The following is a 24005-nucleotide window of genomic DNA, read 5'->3' as shown; positions in this document are numbered from 1 at the left end:
GTGACTGCATGTGTCGCATTCCGGTAAGCAAACAAGAAATTATCCACCTTGTGTTGTAGTGGTATGTCGTCATTATCACATTATACATTAAAGGTCTGAACAAACCTCTCAGCCAATCCATTTGTGGCTGGATGATATGGGGCAGATGTGTAATGTTTCACCCCATTATTCCTCAGAAACCTCCGGAAATCCTCAGACACAAACTGTGGCCCATTGTCGGAGCAAATCTGTTCTGGCAACCCATTCCTGGCGAAGATGGTCCTTAGGACTGCAATAGTTTTCTCCGTGGTGGTGGAGGACATTTTAATGACCTCTGGCCATTTCGAATGGGCGTCCACAGCGATTAGAAACATTGAGTCCATAAATGGACCAGCAAAATCAATGTGTACCCTTTGCCATGGAGATGAGGGCCACTCCCATGGATGTAGCGGGGCCTGTGGTGGAGCGTTTTGGACCTTCTGGCATCCTGTGCATCTCTTGTTCATATCCTCGATTTCTTTATCGATTCCCGGCCACCACACAAACGCCCTGGCTAGGCTTTTCATTTTTACCCCTCCCAGATGACCCTCATGAAGCTCATTGAGCACTCTATCTCTCAACTTGGGTGGAATTACCACTCGGGATCCACACATCAAGGTCCCCCGGCACACTGACAGCTGTTCTCTCCTTGGCGAGAATGCTGGCAACAGTGAGTCGCCATATGCTGTCCATCCCTTCACCGTCAAATCATAGACCCGAGAGAGTGTCGGGTCATTTCGGGTTTCCTTCTCTATACTTGAGTTTGTAACAGGCAAACATTCGACTATGGTCGCATGGAATATCTCAACAGGGTCCACTGCAGGCGCTTCTTCTACCGTAGGCAATGGTAGGCGCGACGACCCATCAGCGTTTCCATGCTGTTTCGTACCCTTGTACTCTATGTCGTACTGATGTGCCCCTAGAAAAAGTGACCATCTTTGCAGCCGTTGCGCCGTCATCACCGGAACGCCCTTCTTTGGGTTAAAAATGGAGACCAGGGGCTGATGATCAGTCAGTAGGGTGAATTTCTGCCCGTGCAGATAGTGATTGAACTTCTTCACCCCCCCACACCAGGCTGAGGGCCTCCCTGTCAATCTGGGCGTAGTTACGCTCGGCTGAGGTTAGCGAGCACGACGCAAAGGCTATTGGCCTCTCTGAACCGTCAAGGAATTTGTGTGACAGCACCGCTCCAATGCCATAGGGTGACGCATCACATGCCAACCGAATCGGTAGTGTTGGGTTGTAGTGGGCCAATACTTCTTTTGAAGTGATTAGGCATTTACATTCCTGAAAGGCACGCTTACACTCATCACTCCATTTCCATGTTACTCCAGTTTGCAGCAGGGCGTTCAGTGGGTGCAGAATTGTGGATAAATTCGGCAAGAACTTATGGTAGTAGTTCACCAACCCGAGGAACGATCTCAGTTGTGACACATTTTCCAGTGCTGGAGCCTTGACTACAGCCTCAATCTTGTCCGGCGACTTATGCAACCTTTCCTCATCAATCATGTGGCCACAATACGAGATTTGTCTCCTGAAGAACTCGCATTTGGGGCGGTTGGCTCGTAGCCCATATTCCTGCAATCTCGTGAGCACCTGCTCCAGGTTGGCAAGGTGTTCACTGTCATTTTCGCCCGTAACCAGGATGTCGTCCAAATAACACTGGGTCCCCGGGATCCCTTGCAGGACTTGTTCCATCGCCCTCTGCCAAATAGCCGGGGCTGATGCTACCCCGAATACCAGTCGATTGTACTGGTAAAGGCCTTTGTGAGTGTTTATTGTGAGGTATTTCCTAGATGCTTCTTCCACCTCCATTTGTAGATACGCTTGGGCCAGATCAATCTTTGTAAAGCGTTTCCCTCCAGATAGTGAGGCGAAAATATCTTCTATCCGTGGAAGTGGATATTGTACTGTGTGCAGGACTGGGTTCACAGTTACCTTGAAGTCCCCACAGATGCGAACCTTCTTCGGTTCCCCAGGCGTGCTGCTCAATGATTTCTTCATTACAGGAATGATGGGTGTGGCCCACTCGCTCCAATCCACCTTGGACAGCACACCCGAATGCTCCAGACTCTCCAGCTCTGCTTCAAAGACTGGGCGGATCGCGTAAGGTACCGGTCTGGCCTTAAAAAATTTTGGGTTTGCGTTATCTTCGATTTTTATCGTTGCCGTTACTCCTTTTAGAGTCCCAAGTCCTTGTTGGAACACCTCTTTCATGTCAGTTAGAATTTTTGACAGTCGTCCAGGTGTGACATCATCATCCTTTTTATCAGCCACAGTTAGCGCCTGAATGGAATGCCAATCCAATTGTATTTTTTGGATCCATTCACGTTCCAATAATGGTGGTCCTCCATCTGGTAGTATATATAGATACAGTTTCTGTGTTTCCTTGCTGTTGTATTCAACTGGCACCCTTATTTTTCCTCTGGGGTAGACTTTTTGCCCCGTGTATGTCTTCAATACAATGGACGTGTCCTTCAAGGGTATGTGTGAGAATAGCCGCCCATAGTCTCGTTGATTCATGACAGTTAGGGCTGATCCTGTGTCCAATTCCATCTTTACTGGGGACCCTGCTATCATGAGGGTGACCCAAATGGTTCAGTGATCCTCCTTTGCGATCACGCTGTGTAACTTTAGACAACTTAGTCTCCTGCTCCCGGAGTCCTTATCACTCTCCTGATCTTCCGAACTACTGTCTGTCAATTTCTTTACTTTCCTGTACTTTTCCTTAGTAGTTCTTGTAGTGTTGGTTTTCTTTCCCGACCTGCAGACTCTTGCTATGTGTCCCATTTTCCCACATTGCCTGCATACTTTGTCCTTAAACCAGCAGTCCTTCTGATCATGGGTTGTTCTGCCGCAGCGATAGCACTTTTCTGCTCCATACGCCATTTCGTTAGCGCTGTATTCCTGTGGTTTCTGTTGTATTTCCGCAGCTCCCCGTGCTGCTGCTTCGTAGGATACTGCCACGCTGAAAGCCTGTTCTAGTGTCAGGTCCTTTTCCGAAAGTAGTCGTTTCTGGGTTCCTTCACTCTGGAGCCCGCAGACAAACTTATCCCGCAAGGTGTCTGCCAGTCCTGCTCCGAACTGGCAGTGCTTCGATAACTTGCGTAGTTCCATAAGGTAGTCAGCATTGCTCTCATCTTTGTGCTGGTTTCTTTTATGGAACTTGAATCTTTCTGCTAGCAGCAGCAGTGTAGGGTTTAGGTGTTCCTGTAAGATATTAACAATCTCCTCAAAACTTTTCTCCATTGGCTTAGCTGGGGTAATTAAATTCCGCAATAGGCCGTACGTTCTCGCGCCCATCAAATTTAATAATACCGACGCCTTCTTTCCATCGGCCACCTCATTTGCCTTGCAGTACACTTCAATTCTTTCCACATACGTGGTCCAGTCTTCTACCTCATTGTCGAAAGCAGTGATACTGCCACTTTTTGACATCTTGGGTGATTTAAAATGGCGCCTCCCGCGCTTTTTCTTCTTCCCCAATGGAATAAAATGGCACCTCCCGCGCTTTTCCTTCTTCCCCAACGGGATAAAATGGCACCTCCCGCGCTTTTCCTTCTTCCCCTTGCTGCCACGCTGCTCCTAGTGTTCTACAGGGTAATGGCGGCGACCCGCGGCTTCGGCGCATCTCGCTTTCCTTCCCCCCGTTTATTTTCTCTCCGCTGCCCGGTTCTTGAGCACCTACCGCACCCTGTGCGCTCCACCCTCTCTCTCTCTTGTTTTCTTTTCCCGGCGACACTGCGCGGCCCGTTTTGTAGAGCCGCTCGATCGAGCTTGAACCCGCCGCAGTCCGGAAGGGTCAGCGCACTACCTGCTACCAGCATGATTTGCTGGAACACCTTAACTGGGGAGCCAAGCACAGCTCTCCACAGCCTCTCCCGCAATTCTCCGCACCGATGAATCCTTTGGGCGGTTGCCCGCGGTCGACGCCCGTTGCTCAGAGTACGACCTCCAAGAAACCTCCTCTCAGGGTGAGATCCCCGTGAGATGATGCAACACTGCAGGTGAGTTCGAACTTACTCGTCGCCACTGTAAAGTCCGCGCCTCAATAATACACGGACTTCGGGAGAACAGTTTAACAGGTACTTTACTGAACAGGAGGGCAACGTCAGACTGAAATACAGAAGCCTGCTAGGGCCTTTTATACAGGGGTGGTCACTGCCGGTACTGCAGTCTAAAACCAGTTCTTCCCTTAAAGGTACATACACAACAGTAATGGCGTAGCAGGTTCTGGGTCCCAATCCACTTCATGGTGAGAGCCTCTTTGCAGTGGGAAAGTTTGAGGAAACAGGTGGGCACTTTCCCCGGAGAGAGGGGGAAATATAGCAGACAAACCAACAGTGACCAGGTGACGAGCAGCATTGACCGAGGCCTACTGACGATTCAATTGAGTGGCAACAAGGCGAGAGAAATAACATCTACTATACAGAAAAAGCATGGGATAAGGATTTTAAATAAAACCCAATTAGTAAGTGTCTTGGTGGGAACACAACAATTGACATCCCTAGACTAGGGAGAGGATAACTTGGCATAAAAACAGAAAATGCTGGAAATACTCAGCAGGTCAGGCAGCATCTGTGGAGAGAGAAACAGAGTTAATGTTTCAGGTTGATGACCCTTCGTCCAGCATTTTCTGTTTTTATTTCAGATTTCCAGCATCCGCAGTATTTTGCTGTTGTATTAGAGGAAAACTTGGCAATGGTTCTCTCTCCATTTCACTATCCATTGCTGGAGAATGTACATGTTGGATGGAGACAGGATCGTGGTTAGTTATGGTTCAGTTCCATGGAGAAACAGCTTGCCAACACTCAATTTCGCCATAATTTCAAAATTAAGGCTGATATGAAAGCAAAGCATTATGGTTTTCTGATCCAATGTTTTTGCAAGCTGAATCACATTTTTGTGAATCAAATTACATCATAGCCCTCCTGGCTCCATAAAAATATTGCGGAGCACTGCTGGCCTGAACTTTCCCTCCTCTGCCTCGTCTCTCCACACCCCCACCCCCCGCCTTATCCCCAGGGTCTACCTGTGTGACAGCCCGGTGCAGATGGTTGAAATTCCTACGGCCCTGACTGGTGCGCTGCATCGGGAGGCCTGATTGGCATCCGCAGCTCACTGGTTTCATACAGATGAGGCCCAAGGCCTAATTTCAATCAAGCTGACATCTTCGAGCGCTCATTAGGTTTCTGCCTCCCATTTTGTGCCGGAAACCAACGTGAGTTGAATTTCTCCCCAGAGTGTGTTTATGTGCTGTAGAGGAAGAGCAAGTCTAGGGAGAGATGTGAGTGGAACAGTTAGGGTGCGTTCACCTTTTCTGATTGTTCTCTGGGAGTATCCTGACAGGATCAGTATCTCGTGTATGAAAATCCAATAATTTGCAATTCAGAGGGGCAAGCTTAAAAGAAAACGCCAGCAAATGCTTTTTTTAAATAATGCATTTGAATCATTTGCTCACAAGCTGGTCTTTTGCTAAACAATTTGAACCGTGATTGTTGTCATTTTGAGGAGAAATTCACAATGTAACATTGCATTTTTATTTGTTACCAGCAGGGGACGCCATTGCTTCACCTTCCTGTAGTACATTCTGGGAAGAATGATATTATAGACTCGTACTCCAATTGTTCACAGACCTCTGGCTCCTGACTAAAACAGATATAGTTTTTTTTGAAAGGGAACAAAAATTGGTGGACATTTGTAGCGAAAAATTTAATCAAAGCAATCGTTTCTTTTGCCCCAGTTTTCTCAGTTCCCTTCCTCACTAAGCTATGTGGCAATCTTCAAGTGGTGGACATTTTTGGCAGGGTGTTAAATGGTCTATCGATTTACTAGCGCCCATTTTGGTCATTGCTGAAGCCCACTTTCACCCCATTTAGGTATTGGGGTTTTGTGATTGCAGCTTTTGCCAATCCAATCTTGGATGCCAGGATGTTATGGATGATGCAGCTTTTATAATTACATGATATAAAATATTCTAACGTTCCACCACAACTGGAAAATGGTGCATCTCATTTAAATTGTGCAAACCACATTGGAATCAAAAATAGATCTGGGCCTATTACCCTGCCTCTACCCTCAACAAGTTAAAACACATTGAAAATGTGCCCCCCATCCCCATAACCCCTGTGTTATCACCTGTACAAAGTCCTGCTCTCCAAGCTCCATTGGCTTTCTTCACCCCAGTTAGCTGACTGCAAAATTTTCATTATCACTTTCAAATCTATCTGTGGGCTCCCCCTGCCTCTCCTTAATGATCTGCTCCAGACTAAATCTGGTGTGCACCCTCTCTGCTCCTCTATTACCTCCAGCACTGGGCTACTGCTAGTCTCCAGTCCCTCCTCTCCACCACAGGTGATCGTTCATCCAGCAACTGTACTCCTGTTCGCTGGAAACTCCCTGTATAGTTACCTCCACCTTGCCACCTCCCTCCTTACTATCATAAACCTGCTCAAAACTATTCTTGTCGAACGTGCCTTTTTCCACGCAGCCCCCTCCCTCCCCCCCCCCCCCCCACCCTCTCTTCATTTCTCCCCCCTCTGACTTGGCATTCACTGTTTTGTCTTCAATATAAAAGTGCTTTGAGTTGTCTTCCTGCAAATGAGGAGTGTTACAGAGATGCAAGTTGTTGTAGTTGTTATGATTCTTGGGCTAACAAAACACTTCTTTTTATTCACTGTGCTGATCAGGCCAATTTAATTGATAGAATGATACAGCACAGCAGGAGGTAATTCGGCCCATCGTGCCTGTGCCGGCTCTTTGAAAGAGCTCTCCAATTACTCCCACTCCCCTGCCCTTTCCTCTGAGCCCTGCAATTTTTTTTCCTTTTCAGTTCCTTAAAATGATACTGTATCATCAGACAATAAAGTGATTGAGGAGATGCAGCCATCGCATGTAAATGATATAATTCTAGACTTTCTTTATTACAAGTACACTTTTTTGTTCTTTGCAGGATTCTGTAGAGGAGATGAAACTCGTCCTGGGAGGGTCTATCGCTAAAGTGGCAGCGCTGCAGGATTGCATGTTCCAGCAAAGTGATTCAGCTGGGATTGTAGGTAAGTTGGCAAACTGCATGACACTGGACAAGCAGAGGCAAGAGTGTCACCACTGAGCCACAGCTGACACTATTAGTGTATCTCACAAGCGTGTCACCCACTGAGCCACAGCTGACACTATTAGTGTACCTCACAAGCGTGTCACCCACTGAGCCACAGCTGACACTATTAGTGTACCTCACAAGCGTGTCACCCACTGAGCCACAGCTGACACTATTAGTGTACCTCACAAGCGTGTCACCCACTGAGCCACAGCTGACACTATTAGTGTACCTCACAAGCGTGGGCTGTAAATAACGTGGATGAAAGGCACAAGAGAATATGTCAATTACTCAGAGTTGGCTTTTGTTTACCTCATTATACATGCAAAAGCATCAGACCAATGCAAATATCCCAAGCCACCTATCAGATATGCACCAGTCATAGACAAGTCACTTGTTAGCTTGAGAAGTGCGGTTGGTTTAGGCAGTGATGCCATCGCACTTCCTTCATACATGCTTACATTTGTGAGCTCAAGATATTTCTTAGTTTAGCACACTGTCAGGCAGCTTGCCAGATCACATGCCATGCTTAAAGATAAACTCTGTGTTAAAATAGGGGTTGCTATTCCAAGTCACTCTTGCTAATCATCAATGCCACTCTTAACGTTTTCCCCAGATTTCTGGCACAGTTATAACGGGCCATATTTTCCGGTCGGAGGCTTCCTGCGAGCAGAGGCCTCCGATCTGGAAAAAACCTACGCACTTACCTGAGGGCTCCCGAGGTGTGTATAGTTCTGCTCCTGGGCCTCTCCAAACTCGAAATGCGCAGGGCCCACGTATCCCAGAGGCGCATGCGGTTCACAAGCGTCCCTGGGATCACGTGGGCCATGGGGAGCCAATAGGAGAAGGGAATCTCCCTTCATACACTTGACAGATAGACCTGTCAAATATATGAATGGAGATCACCCCAAAAGCACAGTAAAACATTAAATAAATGTTTAAAAAATATCACATTTTTAAAATGAGTTGAAATTACAATAATTAAATTTTTTGAAAAAAATAATTAAAGTTTATTTATGGGGCTAAAAATAAACTTACCTTTTTTAAAAGTATTTTTTATTTAATTATAAATCAGTGAAATAATTTTTTTTAAACTTTTTTCAACTCCTATGCTGGTAAAAGCAGGCCATACACTTTTACCAGACGTAAGATTTCTAAGGGTTTTCTGCGGGCGGAGGTTCTCCAGAAAGCGGAACTATCCGCCCGCAGAGGCCCTTCTCCAGATCGGAAATACTGGTTTTCATCGCATGCGCTTCGCATGCCTGAAACCGGCATTTCCGATGTCCCTACGGGTGTGTACACAGCTCATACGCACCCGTAGGCATCGGAATATACAGCCCAACATCTTGGTCATTGAGCGTCCAACCTAAAGGGGAGGAGAACAGGTACAGACCCAGTTTCCCCCCCTCCCCTAGATCTTCTGCCATCTCCCTGCAGCAACGTTGCTTCCTGTTGACTGAAAGGTGATAGTGATTGATAATGAATTGCATGCAGTAATGCTGTACTGAGTGGATTGTGTGACAGCGATAGGGATAGCCCAGGAGAGATTTTAACTTGGGTAACGGAAGCTATGAATAAAGCCTTGGTTTGAGAAATTTGCAGGGGCTTCTTGCATCGCAACAGGGATCCATGTTATTATAAACAGCTGACCCAAGCATATGTTGAGGATTGAGGAACTCACCCTATAAAGTAAACCCTGCTGTGCATTATTAGGCAGGGAACATTTCCTCTTTCACTTTTTTAATAAGATTGTAAACACATACTTTAGACGTACATTTATGGTTTTGCCACATAATAATGAACAGAGGAAATCTCTCCCATGTCAGATTATTAGCATTGAACATAGTAAAACAAGCCAAGGTACTTCACAGCGGTGAATTAGAGGATGGCTGTTTATATTCAAAGTTTGTTTAAAGGAAGGTTTTGAAGGTGAGAAGAAAGGTAGCAAGGTGGGAGGGTTTTAGGAGAGATTTCTAGACAGTTGTAGCCTCTGGTGGAGGGGAGTGAGGGGGAGGATACAAAGGGGACCAACGCGGGAGATACAATCAGGGGCTAGATGTATTACTTTTAGCAGGAGAAAAATTGGATGGCTTCTTGCTGATGCTGATCTGCAACTTGATGTCAGACCTCAGTTAGTCATGGAATCAAGAGTGCTGACAAAGAGATAGAGCTGAGTGTCATCAGCATAAGTATGAAAGCTCACCACATGCCTATGAATGGTATCACTAAGGGGCAGGGGTTCAGTGAGGACTAGAAGAGGGCGAGATTGGGACCTTGGGGAGCTCCTGAGGTGACTATGCAGGGATGGAATGGGCAGCCACTACAGGAGATGTGCTAGCTATGTTGGGGCAAGAAGAAGTGGAACCAAGTAAAGACAGTGCCATGGAGGTGGATAATGGAGGCGAGATGGTTGAAGATCATAGAGTGACTATGTTGAATAAAGTGGAGATATCAAGGAGAACTTGAAAGGATAACTTGCCATGGCTGCAGTCATGGAGGAGGAGGCTAAGGCAGCAAGATGTTTTGATGTTTTGAATGAAAACTATCCATGACCTTATTGCACTTGATGTTGAAGATAAGAATTGAGGATGCAAAGGAAGAGCATTAGAGGAGGCAGTTTGTTATCAAGCTGAGAAACTTAGAATTCCTTTTACCCGCCAGAATCATCCTGAAATAGTAGAAGGATTTAGTTGTTGAGAGGTAAGTACTGTATTGCTTAAGATGGTCCAGCCAGATCTGGCAGTGGACCATCATGCCAGTTGTGCACCAGGCTCACTCTAGTGCTCAGATCTAAGGGTGCAGACTCTGCAGAGGTAGGAATTGTACTGGAGGAATGGTAGGGGTGGGAAACAAAGAGGGACTTGATAGGGATAAGGATATCAAAGGCAGAGGTGAGGCAGCTGTTGAACAGGTCAATAGTGGCAATGGTGTCATGGTGGGAGGAAGGACAGAGGATAGGAAGTTGGGGTGCTGGAGAGGGAACTGAAGGTAACCTTTTCCAATGTCAAAGGAAGGTAGTAGAAGTTTTGGAAGCAGGCAGAAGTGGAAGTTGAGGGAAATGAGTAAGTGATCATAGATCAAAATCTTAGATATGGCCATGAATTGCTTGATGGGATTCAGGGATTGCTGTGGATGTGGGAAGGGCAGCTGTTGTGCAGTGAAATCTGAGTGTTGTTAATATTCTGGCCCATACAGAAATATAGAAACTTAAGTATAGGAGTAGGCCATTCAGCCTCTTCGAGTTGGTTCTATCATTCAATTAAATCATGGCAGATATTTACCTCAACTCCATTTTTCTTTTATTCGTTCCTGGGATGTGGGCATCGCTGGCAAGGCCAGCATTTATTGCCCATTCATAATTTCCCTTGAGAAGGTGGTGGTGAGTCACCTTCTTGAACCGCTGGAGTCCTTGTGGTGAAGGTACTCCCACAATGCTGTTAGGGAGGGAGTTCCAGGATTTTGACCCAGCGACAATGAAGAAACGGAGATATATTTCCAAGTCAGGATGGTGCGTGACCTGCAGGGGAACTTGGAGGTGGTGGTGTTCCCATGTGCCTGCTGCCCTTGTCCTTCTAGGTGGTAGAGGTCGCGGGTTTCGGAGGTGCTGCCGAAGAAGCCTTGGCGAATTACTGCAGTGCATCTTGTAGATGGTACAAACTGCAGCCACGGTGTGCCAGTGGTGGATGGAGTGGATCTTTATGGTGGTGGATGGGGTGCCAATTAAGCGAGCTACTTTATCCTGGAGTGTGTCGAGCTTCTTGAGTGTTGGAGCTGCACTCATCCAGAAAAGTGGAGAGTATTCCATTACACTCCTGACTTGTGCCTTGTAGATGGTGGAAAGGCTTTGGGGAGTCAGGAGGTGAGACACTCGCCGCAAAATACCAAGCCTCTGACCTGCTCTTGTGGCCACTGTATTTATGTGGCTGGTCCAGTTAAGCTTTTGGTCAATGGTGACCCCCAGGATGTTGATGGTGGGGGATTCGGCAATGGTAATGCTGTTGAATGTCATGGGGCAGTGGTTAGATGCTCTTTTGTTGGAGATAGTCATTGCCTGGCATTTGTGTGGCTCGAATGTTACTTGCCACTTATCAGCCCAAGCCTGAATGTCGTCCAGGTCTTGCTGCATACAGGAATGGATTGCTTCATTATCTGGAGTTGCAAATGGAACTGAACACTGTGCAATCATCAGCAAAAAGCCCCACTTCTGACCTTATGATGCAAAGAAGGTCATTGATGAAGCAGCTGAAGATGGTTGGGCCTAGGACACTACCCTGAGGAACTCCTGCAGTGAGTTCCTGGGGCTGTGATGATTGACCTCCAACAACCACAACCATCTTCCTTTGTGCTAGGTATGACTGCAGCCAGTGGAGAGTTTTCCCCCCCCCCCCCCCGATTCCCATTGACTTCAGTGTTACGAGGGCTCCTTGATGCCACACTCGGTCAAATGCTGCCTTGATGTCAAGGGCAGTCACTATCACCTCACCTCTGGAATTCAACCCTTGCACCAAGGCTGTAATGAGGTCTGGAGCCGAGTGGTCCTGGCGGAACCCAATCTGGGCATCGGTGAGCAGGTTTTTGGTGAGTGAGTGCCGTTTGATAGCACTGTTGACAACACCTTCCATCACTTTGCTGATGATTAAGAGTAGACTGATGGGGCAGTAATTGGCCTGATTGGATTTGTCCTGCTTTTTGTGTACAGGACATTCCTGGGCAGTTTTCCACATTATCAGATAGATGCCAGTGTTATAGCTGTACTGGAACAGCTTGGCTAGAGGCACGGCTAGTTCTGGAGCACAAGTCTTCAGCACGACTGCTGGGATGTTGTCGGGGCCCATAGCTTTTGCTGTATCCAATGTGCTCATCTGTTTCTTGAGTGAAGTGGAGTGAATCGAATTGGCTGAAGACTGGCTTCTGCGATGGTAGGGACCGCAGGAGGTGGCCGATATGGATCATCCACTCAGTACTTCTGGCTGAAGATGGTTGCAAACGCTTCAGCCTTGTCTTTTGCATTCACTTGCTGGGCTCCGCCATCATTGAGGATGGGATGTTCATGGAGCCTCCTCCTCCCGTTAGTTGTTTAATGGTCCACCACCATTCAATTTACCCACCTTTGCTCCATATCCCTTGATACCCATACCTAAAAAATATTTTGTACGTCACTTGTCTTGCATCTACTTTATCCTCACATTCATATTTGCTGCAAACTCTCAGCACAATAACAGGAAGTGGCTCCAGGAAATGGTGACTTAATTCAATCGGATTTCAGTGTAGGTAAACTTAGCTCTCCTGATCTGATTTATCTAAGGTTGTTGTGAATCTGATTTGCTCCAGAGTAATGTAAATGCCAGATTGAAATACCTCTTTGTTTCAACTAAAAATTAAAATGTATGTATTGGGCAGCTTGTTTAAAAAAATGGGGCCGGAAATACTTTGATTTGTTTGGTGTAAAAGTGGTATAGTTCTGGTGCAGGGGACAAGAATTTGGGGCATAAGTCAGATTGACACCCATTCTAAAATACAACCTAAATACCAGTAGAGTTCATTGCCGGCCTGCTCCCAAAGTGGTTCATGTGTGCAAATAACAGGAGAATGAGGCTGCCCCAGAAATTCCACCATTTACACCAGAATTGCACCTGACCGGAGGCATGCAGGTGAGACCCAGGAGTTAAAACCGCCCGGGCTTCATGATGCCGAGGTCAGGACGATTTGGCTTTCTAAAAAAACAGATTATGCATAGATACATAGAAGATAGGAGCAGGAGTAGGTAATTCGGCCCCTCGAGCCTGTTCCGCCATTCAATGAGATCATGGCTGATCATCCAAATTCAGTACCCTGTCCCTGCTTTCTCCCCATATCCCTTGATCCCTTTAGCCTTAAGAAATGTATCCAACTCCTTCTTGAATATATTTAATGAATTGGCCTCCACTGCCTTGTGTGGTAGAGAATTCCACAGGTTCACCACTCTCTGGGTGAAGAAATTCCTCCTCATCTCTGTCCTAAATGGCTTACCCCTTATCCTTAGACTGTGACCCATGGTTCTGGACTCCCCGGCCATCGGGAACATCCTTCCAGCATCCAGTCTGTCTAGTCCTGTTAGAATTTTATAAGTTTATCTGGTCATTATCTCATTGCTGTTTGTGGGAGCTTACTGTGCACAAATTGGCTGCCGCGTTTCCCTACATTACGACAGTGACTACACTTCAAAGGCACTTCATTGGCTGTAGAGAGATTTGGGACGTCCTGAGGTCGTAAAAGATGTTATACCAACGAAAGTTCTTCTTTCTTTCACTGTTGCGTTTCTTTTATATTTGTTATCTCAGAACTGAAAAAAATGATGTAAATGGTAGAAATTCAGGGAGGATTACATTGCTCAGCTTCAGAGGGTAGTTGTGAATAAAAGTCCTTCATTCAAGCAGAACATTTTCAAACTTCTATTTCCACTATTCAAACTATTCAGCAAAGATTTTAAGAGAAGGGAGTACTATCCGTGGCTAACTAAGGAAGTAAAGGATGGTATCAAATTGAAAACGAAGGCATACAATGTTGCCAAGATTGGTGGGAGGCCAGAGGATTGGGAAATTTTTAAAAACCAGCAAAGGATGACTGAAAAAATAATAAAGAGAGAGAAGATGAATTATGAGAGTAAACTGGCAAGAAATATTAAAACAGAAAGTAAGAGCTTCTACAGGTATATAAAAAGGAAGAGAGCAGCTAAAGTAAATGTTGGTCCCTGTAGAAGTGCATCAGCATAGAAATATATATCCACACATATTAGTATAAAATAAGCACACATACTCTCTTAAATTAAAATGGAGTCTGGAACTTTCAGCAGGCCAAAATGGCTTCACACAGTACAACATAAAGGGAAACAGGCAGGTCCATATTAGGAAGCGGTTGAAGGAAGATGATGTGACTCCTTTCAGCTTGCAGGCTAGGCAGTTCCACAAACAAGATAAGCTTAGCAGAACAAAAGCATGATTACCGAAGGACATTTACTGTAAACATTTGTATGAATGTCCAGAACCAAAATGGGAGACAAACTGTCTCCATTGTATAAGATTAGTTAACTTTATCTAAAGGTATTCCTGCATCATGACTTTTGATTATCTGTTGGCTAACCTTATCTTAAGACACTGAGGCTCTGCTGACCCTTTAGTCGTCTTCTTGTTGACCTTAAACATTCCTTACTCATTCCTTTCTTAATGTTTTACTTTGTTATTAATTGTGTCTCAATACCATGCCATGTGATAGAAGGTTTTGATCTTTGTGTATAAAAAGAGGTGTTTTTGTCCATGTATTCGGAGAAGTCACGATAGCCTTTGCCTACGTGAAGCTCCCCTTGCTAGCAAGTAGTTAATAAAGTCTGCCTTTGACGATCACTTTGTTTCACAGAGTCTTATTGAACAGTCGAAACTTCGACATCCCTTAGAGGATGAGAATGGGGAATTAATAATGGGGAACGGGGAAATGGCAGAGACTCTGAACAAATATTTTGTATCTGTCTTCATGGTAGAAGACACTAACAACATCCCAATAATGGATAATCAAGGGGCCACAGGGAGGGGGGAACTAAAGACAATCACTATCACTAAGGAAAAAGTACTTGGTAAAATAATGGGACTAAAAGACAACAAGTCCTCTGGATCAGCTGGCCTGCATCCCAGGGTCTTAAAAGAAGTGGCTGCAGAGATAGTGGATGCATTGGTTGCAACATACCAACATTCCCTGGATTCAGGAGAGGTCCCATCGGATTGGAAAACCGCAAATGTAACACCCCTAGTTAAGAAAGGAGGGAGACAGAAAGCAGGAAACTATAGATCAGTTAGCCTAACATCTGTATTTGGGAAAATGCTGGAGTCCTTCATTAAGGAAGCAGTAGCAGGGCATTTGGAAAATCATAATGCAGTCAAGTAGAGTCAGCATGGTTTTATGAAAGGGAAATCATGTTTAACAAATTTGCTGGAGTTCTTTGAGGAGTTAACGAGCAGGGTGGATAAGGATGAGCCAGTGGATGTGGTGTATTTGGATTTCCAGAAGGCATTCGATAAGGTGCCACATAAAAGGTTACTACATAAGATAAGAGCTCATGGAGTTGGGGGTAATATATTAGTATGGATAGAGAATTGGCTAACTAACAGAAAGCAGAGAGTCGGGATAAATGGGTAATTTTCCGGTTGGCAAGCGGTAACTAGTTGGGTGCCACAGGGATCGGTGCTGGGGCCTCAACTATTTACAATCTACATTAAAGACTTGGATGACGGGACCGAGTGTAATGTAGCCAAGTTTGCGGATGATACAAAGATGGGTGGGAAAGCAAGTTGTGCAGAGGACTCAAAGAATCTGCAAAGGGATATAGACAGGCTAAGTGAGTAGGCAAACATTTGGCAGATGGAGTATAATGTGGGAAAGTGTGAGGTTATCCACTTTGGCAGGAAAAATAAAAACGCAAATTATTATTTAAATGGAAAGAGATTACAAAATGCTACAGTTCAGAGGGACCTGGGGGCCCTTGTACATGAAACACAAAAAGTTAGCATGCAGGTACAGCAAGTTATCAAAAAGGCAAATAGAATGCTGGCCTTTATTGCAAGGGGGTTGGAGTATAAAAGTAGGGATGTCTGCTACAACTGTACAAGGTATTGGTGAGACCACACCTTGAGTACTGCGTACAGTTTTGGTCTCCTTATTTAAGGAACAAAATATTTGCATTGGAGGCAATTCAGAGACGATTCACCCGGTTGATTCCTGAGATGAGGAGCTTGACTTATGAAGAAAGGTTGAGCAGGTTGGGCCTATACTGATGGGAATTTAGAAGAATGAGAGGTGATCTTATTGAAACATATAGTATACTGAGGGGGCTCGACAAGGTAGATGCAGAGAGCATGTTTCCCCTCGTGGGGAAATCCAGAACTCGGGGGCATAGTTTCAGAATAAAGGGTCGCCCTTTTAGAACTGAGATGAGGAGGAATTTCTTCTCTCAGAGGGTCGTAAATCTGTGGAATTCTCTGCCCCAGAGAGCCGTGGAGGCTGGGTCATTAAATACATTTAAGGTGAAGATAGACAGATTTTTGCAAGATAAGGGAGTGAAGGGTTATGGGGAGCGGGCAGGGAAATGGCTTTGAGCCCAAGATCAGCCATGATCTTATTGAATGGCAGAGCAGGCTCGAGGGGCCAAGTGGCCTATTCCTGCTCCTACTTCTTATGTTCTTCTGTTCTTAGCCCGCTGCTCTGTACATACAACAGCCCCCTCCACTGCTTCAGAAGCACAAAAATCATTGCATCATGGTGTGTTTGATCAAGGACTGAACGGACTTCCAGGTAAAATAATGGAGGCAAACCCTCTGGAGTCATTCTAGAGGAAATTGGATGCTATGATGGAGGCAACTGGAGATTTCTATGAAAGGCTGGCCTCCCTCATCTGGACTTGTCTTTGTGATCTCAATCTGTATCTAACCCCAAAAAGACACCCAAGTTAACCAGCTCCCTTTATATTGCAGGTGATACAGGAAGACTTTTGGTCGCCCAGATGACGCAACTCAATCAAATGCTTGCAGAAATGAAACAGATTCTCAGACAGCAGGTAACGTAAATTTCCTAGACTAGAAGTTCTTTGCCTTGGAGAGGTGACATTAAGCATTGTGGGTCCAAAAATCTGTGGAGGGAGCACATCCCAATATAAGTGCTGGGTTGTGCCCACCGGCAACCTCATCCACTGACCCCGGTAAACTTACCAGGGTTAGGACGAGGTTCCCTACTTTGACTGCCAATGGCATGTACCTGTGCAACTAGAGACGCATCTTGGGTGTTCACCTGCTGAAGAGGCCACATATATGACGTACTCTGCTGGGTCCGGGGGTGTGGGGCGAACTGTTAAAGAATTGCCCTCTTGGCCCCCTTTATAAGGGGGCCACTTACAAATCTTTGGGAGTCCAGGCTTGATCTTTGGCTTGGACCCCGAGGTGGGCCCCCAACTATATTTTAGCTGCCTGATATGCCCGCTCTCACTGATGAAGCACCCTACTAATGGGAGGCTGTGACATGGGAACCCCTGGTGTTGAGAGCCCTTCAACTTGGCCTTGTATGGGATGGGCAGAGGCTCCACCCCTTACAAGGCTCATGGAATCACCAATGTAAGGCCCAGACCCAATTTACACTGGCAGCAAGCCAGAATGGTGGCAGATTTTCACCCCCTTTTACTTTTGTGCTTAAACGTCAAGTTTTGAGATCTTGTATCAGGACAGCAGTGTGCCGCTCTCTCAGCTTTACACTGCACGTTGGAAACTGGTCTCTGTAGGTGCTCTGGTCTCTGCTGTATAATGCAGAGACAGAGTGCAAACGCATGGGACTAGCGCTCCATGCTTCCTTGTTTGCATCTGGTAGATGTACATTTTTGACCACCTAGGCATCGACTCCTTTACACCTAGGAGTGAAGCTGATGGAGAGACAACCAGCCAGCTCTGTATGAGAACTAAGGTTATTAGTGCCCAATAATAGGAAGGACCCAATAAAGATTATACACATTTAGCTGAAAATTCCACTATGTGTTACATTTCTCACTGGTTAAGTGAGGCATACAATCTGACATGATTTCATTTCCTGAGTGTATGCCCAAAACCTCTTTCTTCAGGAAATCTAACCAGCACACAAGTTCCTATTTTGAGATAAGCTACTGACTGAAAACTGAGCTTTATCATGCAATGTACCAAGCTGTTACAAACATACAGATCGGGACAGTTTAAAGCCAAGCTACCTGCTGCCATGCAAGTGCCTATCAAGAGGTTGAAATTCCAGCCTTGGCTAATTTTAGCATAGAAGGGGACAGGAGTAAAACGTATATTAAAAGTGATCATTTCAGTAGGTGTAATTTCTAATTCTAGGTATCAATGGTAAGTAAATCTGGTACAGGGTGAGCAGTCTAATAGGAGATGAATATCACATTTATTCATATCTTTACCAGAATTAGCAAAGCTCCCGCCCCGTAAATATTGATGCCCTAGTTACTAAATCTGGGAGGCACCAGAAGATGCTCCACTTTGACTGTAACTTCAGCTTATTTGTCCCAGGCACACACACTCAACTAGGCTGCTAACTGCCCCTCGAATTAAGGCCTGAAACTACAGCCTACATGACTCTTGCCACATCTGCTAATCAAATGATTATACTAGAGGAAAGTTACAGAAAGCAATCTTGCAGAGTAAAATTAATGGGCTGCCAAAGGCCTTCTATCTAAACAAAGGAATGTTGTTCCCTTGTCTCTTACTGCATTCCTTTTGCAGAGGTGACCTTGTAGATTTGTTTTGCAACTAACAGCTCTGCATTATGCTCTCTCCCCACCATCAAATGTTGTGCTTCAGGCACTAATTGGAACTATAAAACTTCTTAAACTAATAACTGAACTATATGGTACACCAATTAATTAGAGAGCAAGGCAATGTTTACATATGTCCACAAACATTCCTTCCTGTGCAGAGAATGTCAGCGTGTTACTCCACCGGCCTGCGATGGCACCTGGCTTCATAAAGATGTCACACAGCTCCTCCACCCCTGTGAAGCTGGGAAGATGGATGGGCTGGCGAGTAGCCATGCTGTCTAGTACACACTCCTGGGGCCTTTGTATGTTTGTCAGGGAATTGTTAAGACCAAAAAGGGTAATTAAACTGCTGCTGCAAGATCAAATGCAATTCAAAAGTTTCAGCAGTTTACATGATATTTTAATTAAGAATCTAATAGAATGTATTCTGGGCAGACTCGTATCAATACAAAGCAGACTTGTCCTATTACTAAAATTTCACTTCAAAATCCCACTAACAGGCTATCAAACAGTTTCCTATATCAGGTAGCTGCCCCATGTAAGTAGGCCACAAAGTGTGTTCTTATAACCTATTGTTCTTTTACTGGCACCCCATCCAAAACATTTGTACAATCTTATAACCCTTTGAATCCTTACCACGCGCCACAGTCATGCTAGCGATGGGGACAAATACGAGGGGCAATTTACAACTGTCACACTGAAATCTTAAAGAGGTTTCACACAACAATCTTTCTAACACAGCCTAGCTGCATGCGAAGACCACCCTATCCAGTGCCCGTGTGTGATTATTCTATCATGAACTTTCCTCTCACACCATCTCCTGATCCCTAGGGAACACGACTTTCCTTCCCCAAATTCCCTTGATAAAAAAACCAAGCAGTGTTGTCAAAGATCTTTACAACACTCAATCCTGCAATTCAACAAACATCAATGCAGTTCATTTTAAACGTGTTGATTGACCGTGAATCAACCTCCTTCTCTGGAAGTTTGTTCTACAAGTTTTCTCTCTTGTGGGGGAAAAGAAAGGTTTTTTCCAATCTGTTGTAGGGGACTTGCGAATTTTGTAATTTTGTACTTTTGTCCTCTAGCCCTGTGTTTATTGTCCAAGCTTTGGCTTCTGGGGCACATATTGGAAATTCGGGCACATATTCTCCACAATTTTCTGTCCATTGTGTATAATACGTTATGATGCAAGAGATCACGTTGCAAGCATGCAATCCAGTCAGGAAATTGTCATAAAGCACAGAGCAGGGGCAAGCTACTGAACGTGCAATTTTCTGGTCACCACTTATACAATTCCTACTGATGATAGTAATTTCCAGCTAAAACGGTTATTGTTTTTTGAGTGAGATGCCTTTCGGGTGAAACGTTAAACTAAGGCCCCATTCTGCCCTCTGAGGTGGATATAAAAGATTGTGTGGCACTATTTGAAGAAAAGCAGGGGCGTTCTCCCGCTGACCTGGCCAATATTTATCCCTCAACCAATATCACTAAAACAGATTATCCTAGAATCAAAGTGATTCTATGATGTAAATAAAGATTCATTCAGCAATAGGGAAGGAAAACAGCCTGAAGAGTCATGACTGTAAGCTTTTTATTTTGACTGGCATTAAATTGACAGCAAGACCGATTCTTTTGAAATAATTTGGAATAAGTTTATTAAACACACACACTCATGCACATCAAAACAATAGCCTACTGGTATTTATGGACTCTACTCGATTTCAACTCATAAGGTAATAGGTTAGATTTACACAGACTGGTACTTCCCTGAGTTAAGCAATGCACGCGGCTTTTTTCCTTACTTCTTGGTTTGGTCTGTAGAGGGAGGGATTCTTGTTCTTCCGTGTGGTCATCCAGAGAGAGAGAGAGAGCCTTTGGGTTCCTTGTTTTATATCTTTTTAAGTCCATTGGGGGAAAAATTCAGTATCGCCCCGTTTGGGGCGCCGTTATTGGCCGTGCGCAAAGTTTAGCGCCTGGCACTAATTATCGCCTCCGACAGCAAACTTGGCTTTTATCGCCCCTGGAGGTGATTGGAGCGCTAAATCAGGCACTTCACACCTGTCTTAAGGCGCAATGGCCGAGGAGCGAGGCGCTACCTCAGAGCGCTGGCGAAGCAAGGAAGGGCAAATCAAAATAAACCTGCAAAGTGCTGCTCAGTACTCAAAACTACTTCACACAGCGTTGAATCTCTCCAGAAGTCTCTCTCTCTCTCAGAATGCGTGGTGCAAAAATGTCACCGACAAAAAAAGACAGGAAGCGGTCGCCTTTAAATAGCGCTCCCCTAGTCCCTTTCTGACAGCATAACGCTCCCCTCAACCTGTCGTTGCTAGTGGCAGGCGGTAAGGCAGGGGGCGCCACTCAATATCCGGTCCGGGGCGCTAACGGGGCGTTGCGCACGGCGCAGGAGATCATGGCGGTAGTGTTTAGCGCCGCCGCAAAATGTCTAGTTAATTTCGCGAGCGGCGCAAACAACTGAATTTTTCCCCCATTGTCTATTGCTAAGGCCCCAGGATTGGGTCTTAGATTCATGGCAGTTCTTGATTGGCTTTCCTTTGAACATGTGTCTGCAGTGGCTGGTGCCATTTCTTGCTTAAGTTAATTGTTTGTTGACACCTTTTAGTGGCTCTTGAGTTTTGATGGTGAGTTTCGATGGTGTCTCTGTGGGGGGTTATCCTGTTATGCAGGTTTCCTTTGCTAAGTTTCCCGCCGTTGCCTTACCCAGGGGAGATCCATAAACATCAAATTTATCTTTATTACATACATCTTATATTAATAGTCTCGAGTCCATCACACATACAAAACATATATTTTTATTCTTACAGATTCCTCGCCTTGAGGGGGAAATATCCTTATTGACCCCTCATTTGGTTTATCTCCTCAGGGCTCGCATATGGTGGTTCAGTTTCCTAAGGAGTTTTCTCAGGTAGCAGATCATGATGGTCCCCACCACTACAATTATGGCTTGTGCCAGTATCATAAGGATTGAGAGGGTTCTGAGCCAGGGGTGTTGTCCTACATTATACATTGTTTCCCACTATGGGCTGACTCCTAGCTTTTGTATAGCTCTGCTGTTTATGGCATTGTTCTGTGTCATCCATATCCGTATCATGGTCCTGTGGGAAACAAGATCAGTGTAGTATTTACTCTTTGGCAGTTTTTAACTGGTTAATATGATACCATTTCTTGTACTTAACGCCCTTTTCCCCCGGTAACTGAATCAAATAAACTGTGGGGTTTAATCGGTCTATAATTGTATGCAGTCCCCTGGGCTCAAAGGCATGCTTCTTTTTCCCATAATTTGGAATCATTATGTTGTCCCCCACCTGATACTCAAAGGGACGTACTTTCTTGTCAAAGTACCTTTTAATTTGTCTTTTTGACTTCCCCAATTTCATGGCCACAAATCGATTCATCTGATCGGTGTGATCTACCACTTGTTCCAGCCACTTGGAACTATTTGGTTCCATTGTCAAGGGGCTCATCCCCGTTAGTGTTAGCTGGCCTGGCGTTCTCATGAGTCTCCCCATCATGGCCTGATATGGGGAGACTCCTGGGCCTAGAAATTCACTAGCCTTAGCGCCGCTTTTGAGGCGCTAGAGGGACTAGCGCCAGAGTTATGGCCAGTTGAAAAATTCCCTGGGGCCCTAAAGCGGCGTTGTACCGGTAGCGCTGCGCCGGCACCGATGACGTCATCGGTGTGCGCAGCGTCCCGGTTGCCATGCCGACGGGCCCCAGCGCCGAAATTCAGTTGCGGCCGCCTCGCCCGTGGCAGCCGCAACTAAGACTCTGGCAACAGAGTCCAACATGTGTTTGCGCCGGCGCATTAAAGGCCCCGCGGCGGCCGGCCGCTTTCCCGCCGGCCGCCTGCCCGCAGCTCCCTCCCCGGACTTCTCCCCCCCCCACCCCGGAACAGATGCAAGCCCGGCACTTGTCCGAGGTGCCGGGCTCATTTTTAAACAGATTTGCGCGGGCCGCGGCCGGGTGCAGGCAGCTCCTCCTTAACGGAAGGAGGAGGCCTGCACTTCCCCAGCCTGCCGCACCGCATCGGGTGCCGCAGCGCCGGAATTGCGGCGCTAAACGGCAGTTAGCGCCCTTTTCCAGGCGCTAAGACCCTTCAGTAGCGCCGGCAGCCGTTTGGGCGCGGCGCTACTGAATTTTTGGCGTGCGCAGGGGGACTTAGCGCCGGCACTAACTTCCGGCGCTAAAGCCCTGGCTAAGCCAAAACCCAATTTCTAGGCCCTGTTGTTTTATGAGGTGTGGACCTCATTGCCATTAAGCACATTGGCAGCATGTTAGCCCATTGAGTGGGGTGGTCCGCATACAATTTTTTAAACATTAACTTGAGAGCCATGTTCCCCCTTTCGACCCCTCCGGACGACTGGGGGTGGTGGGCAATATGTAGTTTGTGTTTTATCCCCAACATTTCCTGCAGGTGGGTAAAAATCTTACCGGTAAAGCGCGAACCTTGATCACTGTCCACTCGTACTGGTACTCCCCACCTACAAAACACATAGGCCCAGAAATTCGGGTCTCCATGGGTGAGTACACACGGGGTACTCACCCGTAGGCCCAATGGAAGTGCCGGTTTCCTGCATGCACTGCGCATGCACGGGAAACCGGCACTTCCGTTCCCCTGAACGAAGGGGTTCAGAGGTCGAACGCGTGCGCAGGAGAGGCTGCGCGTGCGCATCAAACTTACATTTTATTTGCCGGTTTTCCCGGGAGGGTAAGTCTCCGGAAGTTACACATATAAAAAGCAGTCACAAGGCCTGCTTTTTACAAGGTAAGTGGTGAATTAATTAAAATTAAAACATTTTTTCCACAGGTTTATTATTTTTAAATACTTTAAAGAAAGGTAAGTTTATTTTTAGCCCCGTTAGAAAATAAAATTATTTTTTTCAAAATTTAAATTATTGTTTAAAATAGTTATTTCATGTAATTTATAGTTTATTTAAAAAATGCGATTTAAAAAAATTTATTTGAAGATTTTGTGATGTTTTGGGGCTTATAGTATTTATAAGTTTGACAGCCCTTCCTGTCAAACTTATGAATGAAGCATTCCCTGCTACCATTGGCTCTCCATGGCCCATGTGATCCCAGGGGACGCATCGAACTAACTGCGCCCCTGGGATATGCAAGCACTGCGCGCCGGCAGTTGGAGGAGGCCCAGGATCGCAATTCCATGGGGGCCCACAGCTCAACGGCCGGCGCGCAAGATAAGTGCAGGTCGGGGGCTTACACCCGCGGGAAGCCTCCGACCCGAATTTCTGGGCCATCATTTAATAGTGTTTTGGCTGCTGTGATTGCGGTGTTGGAGCGGCAGGGGAATGCTTCGATCCATTTAATTGTTTGTTGTCACCTTTTAGTGGCTCTTGAGTTTCGATGGTGAGTTTCGATGGTGCCTCTGTGGGGGGTTATCCTGTTATGCAGGTTTCCTTTGTTAAGTTTCGCGCCGTTGCCTTACCCAGGGGAGATCCATACACATCAAATTTATCTTTATTATTACATATACATCTTATATTAATAGTTTCGAGTCCATCACACATACAAAACATATATTTTTATTCTTATCTGATA

At 45.8% G+C, this 24005-nt stretch overlaps 1 protein-coding gene across 1 annotated transcript in view; it reads left to right on the top strand.

The window, feature by feature from the left end:
• thbs4a (thrombospondin 4a) overlaps nt 1-24005 on the top strand; it is a 127377-nt gene that overhangs the window by 35571 nt on the left and 67801 nt on the right. Inside the window, exons 4-5 of the mRNA XM_085982019.1 lie at nt 6971-7073; nt 16612-16694. Coding sequence (XP_085838145.1) covers nt 6971-7073; nt 16612-16694 — 186 coding nt within the window. The remainder of the gene's footprint in view (nt 1-6970; nt 7074-16611; nt 16695-24005) is intronic.

Source organism: Somniosus microcephalus, chromosome 1 (genome assembly GCF_052327205.1).
Source record: "Somniosus microcephalus isolate GS21.2 chromosome 1, FLI_Smic_1.0, whole genome shotgun sequence".
Classification (NCBI taxonomy): domain Eukaryota; kingdom Metazoa; phylum Chordata; class Chondrichthyes; order Squaliformes; family Somniosidae; genus Somniosus; species Somniosus microcephalus.
This window is presented reverse-complemented; position numbering and strand designations above follow the sequence as displayed.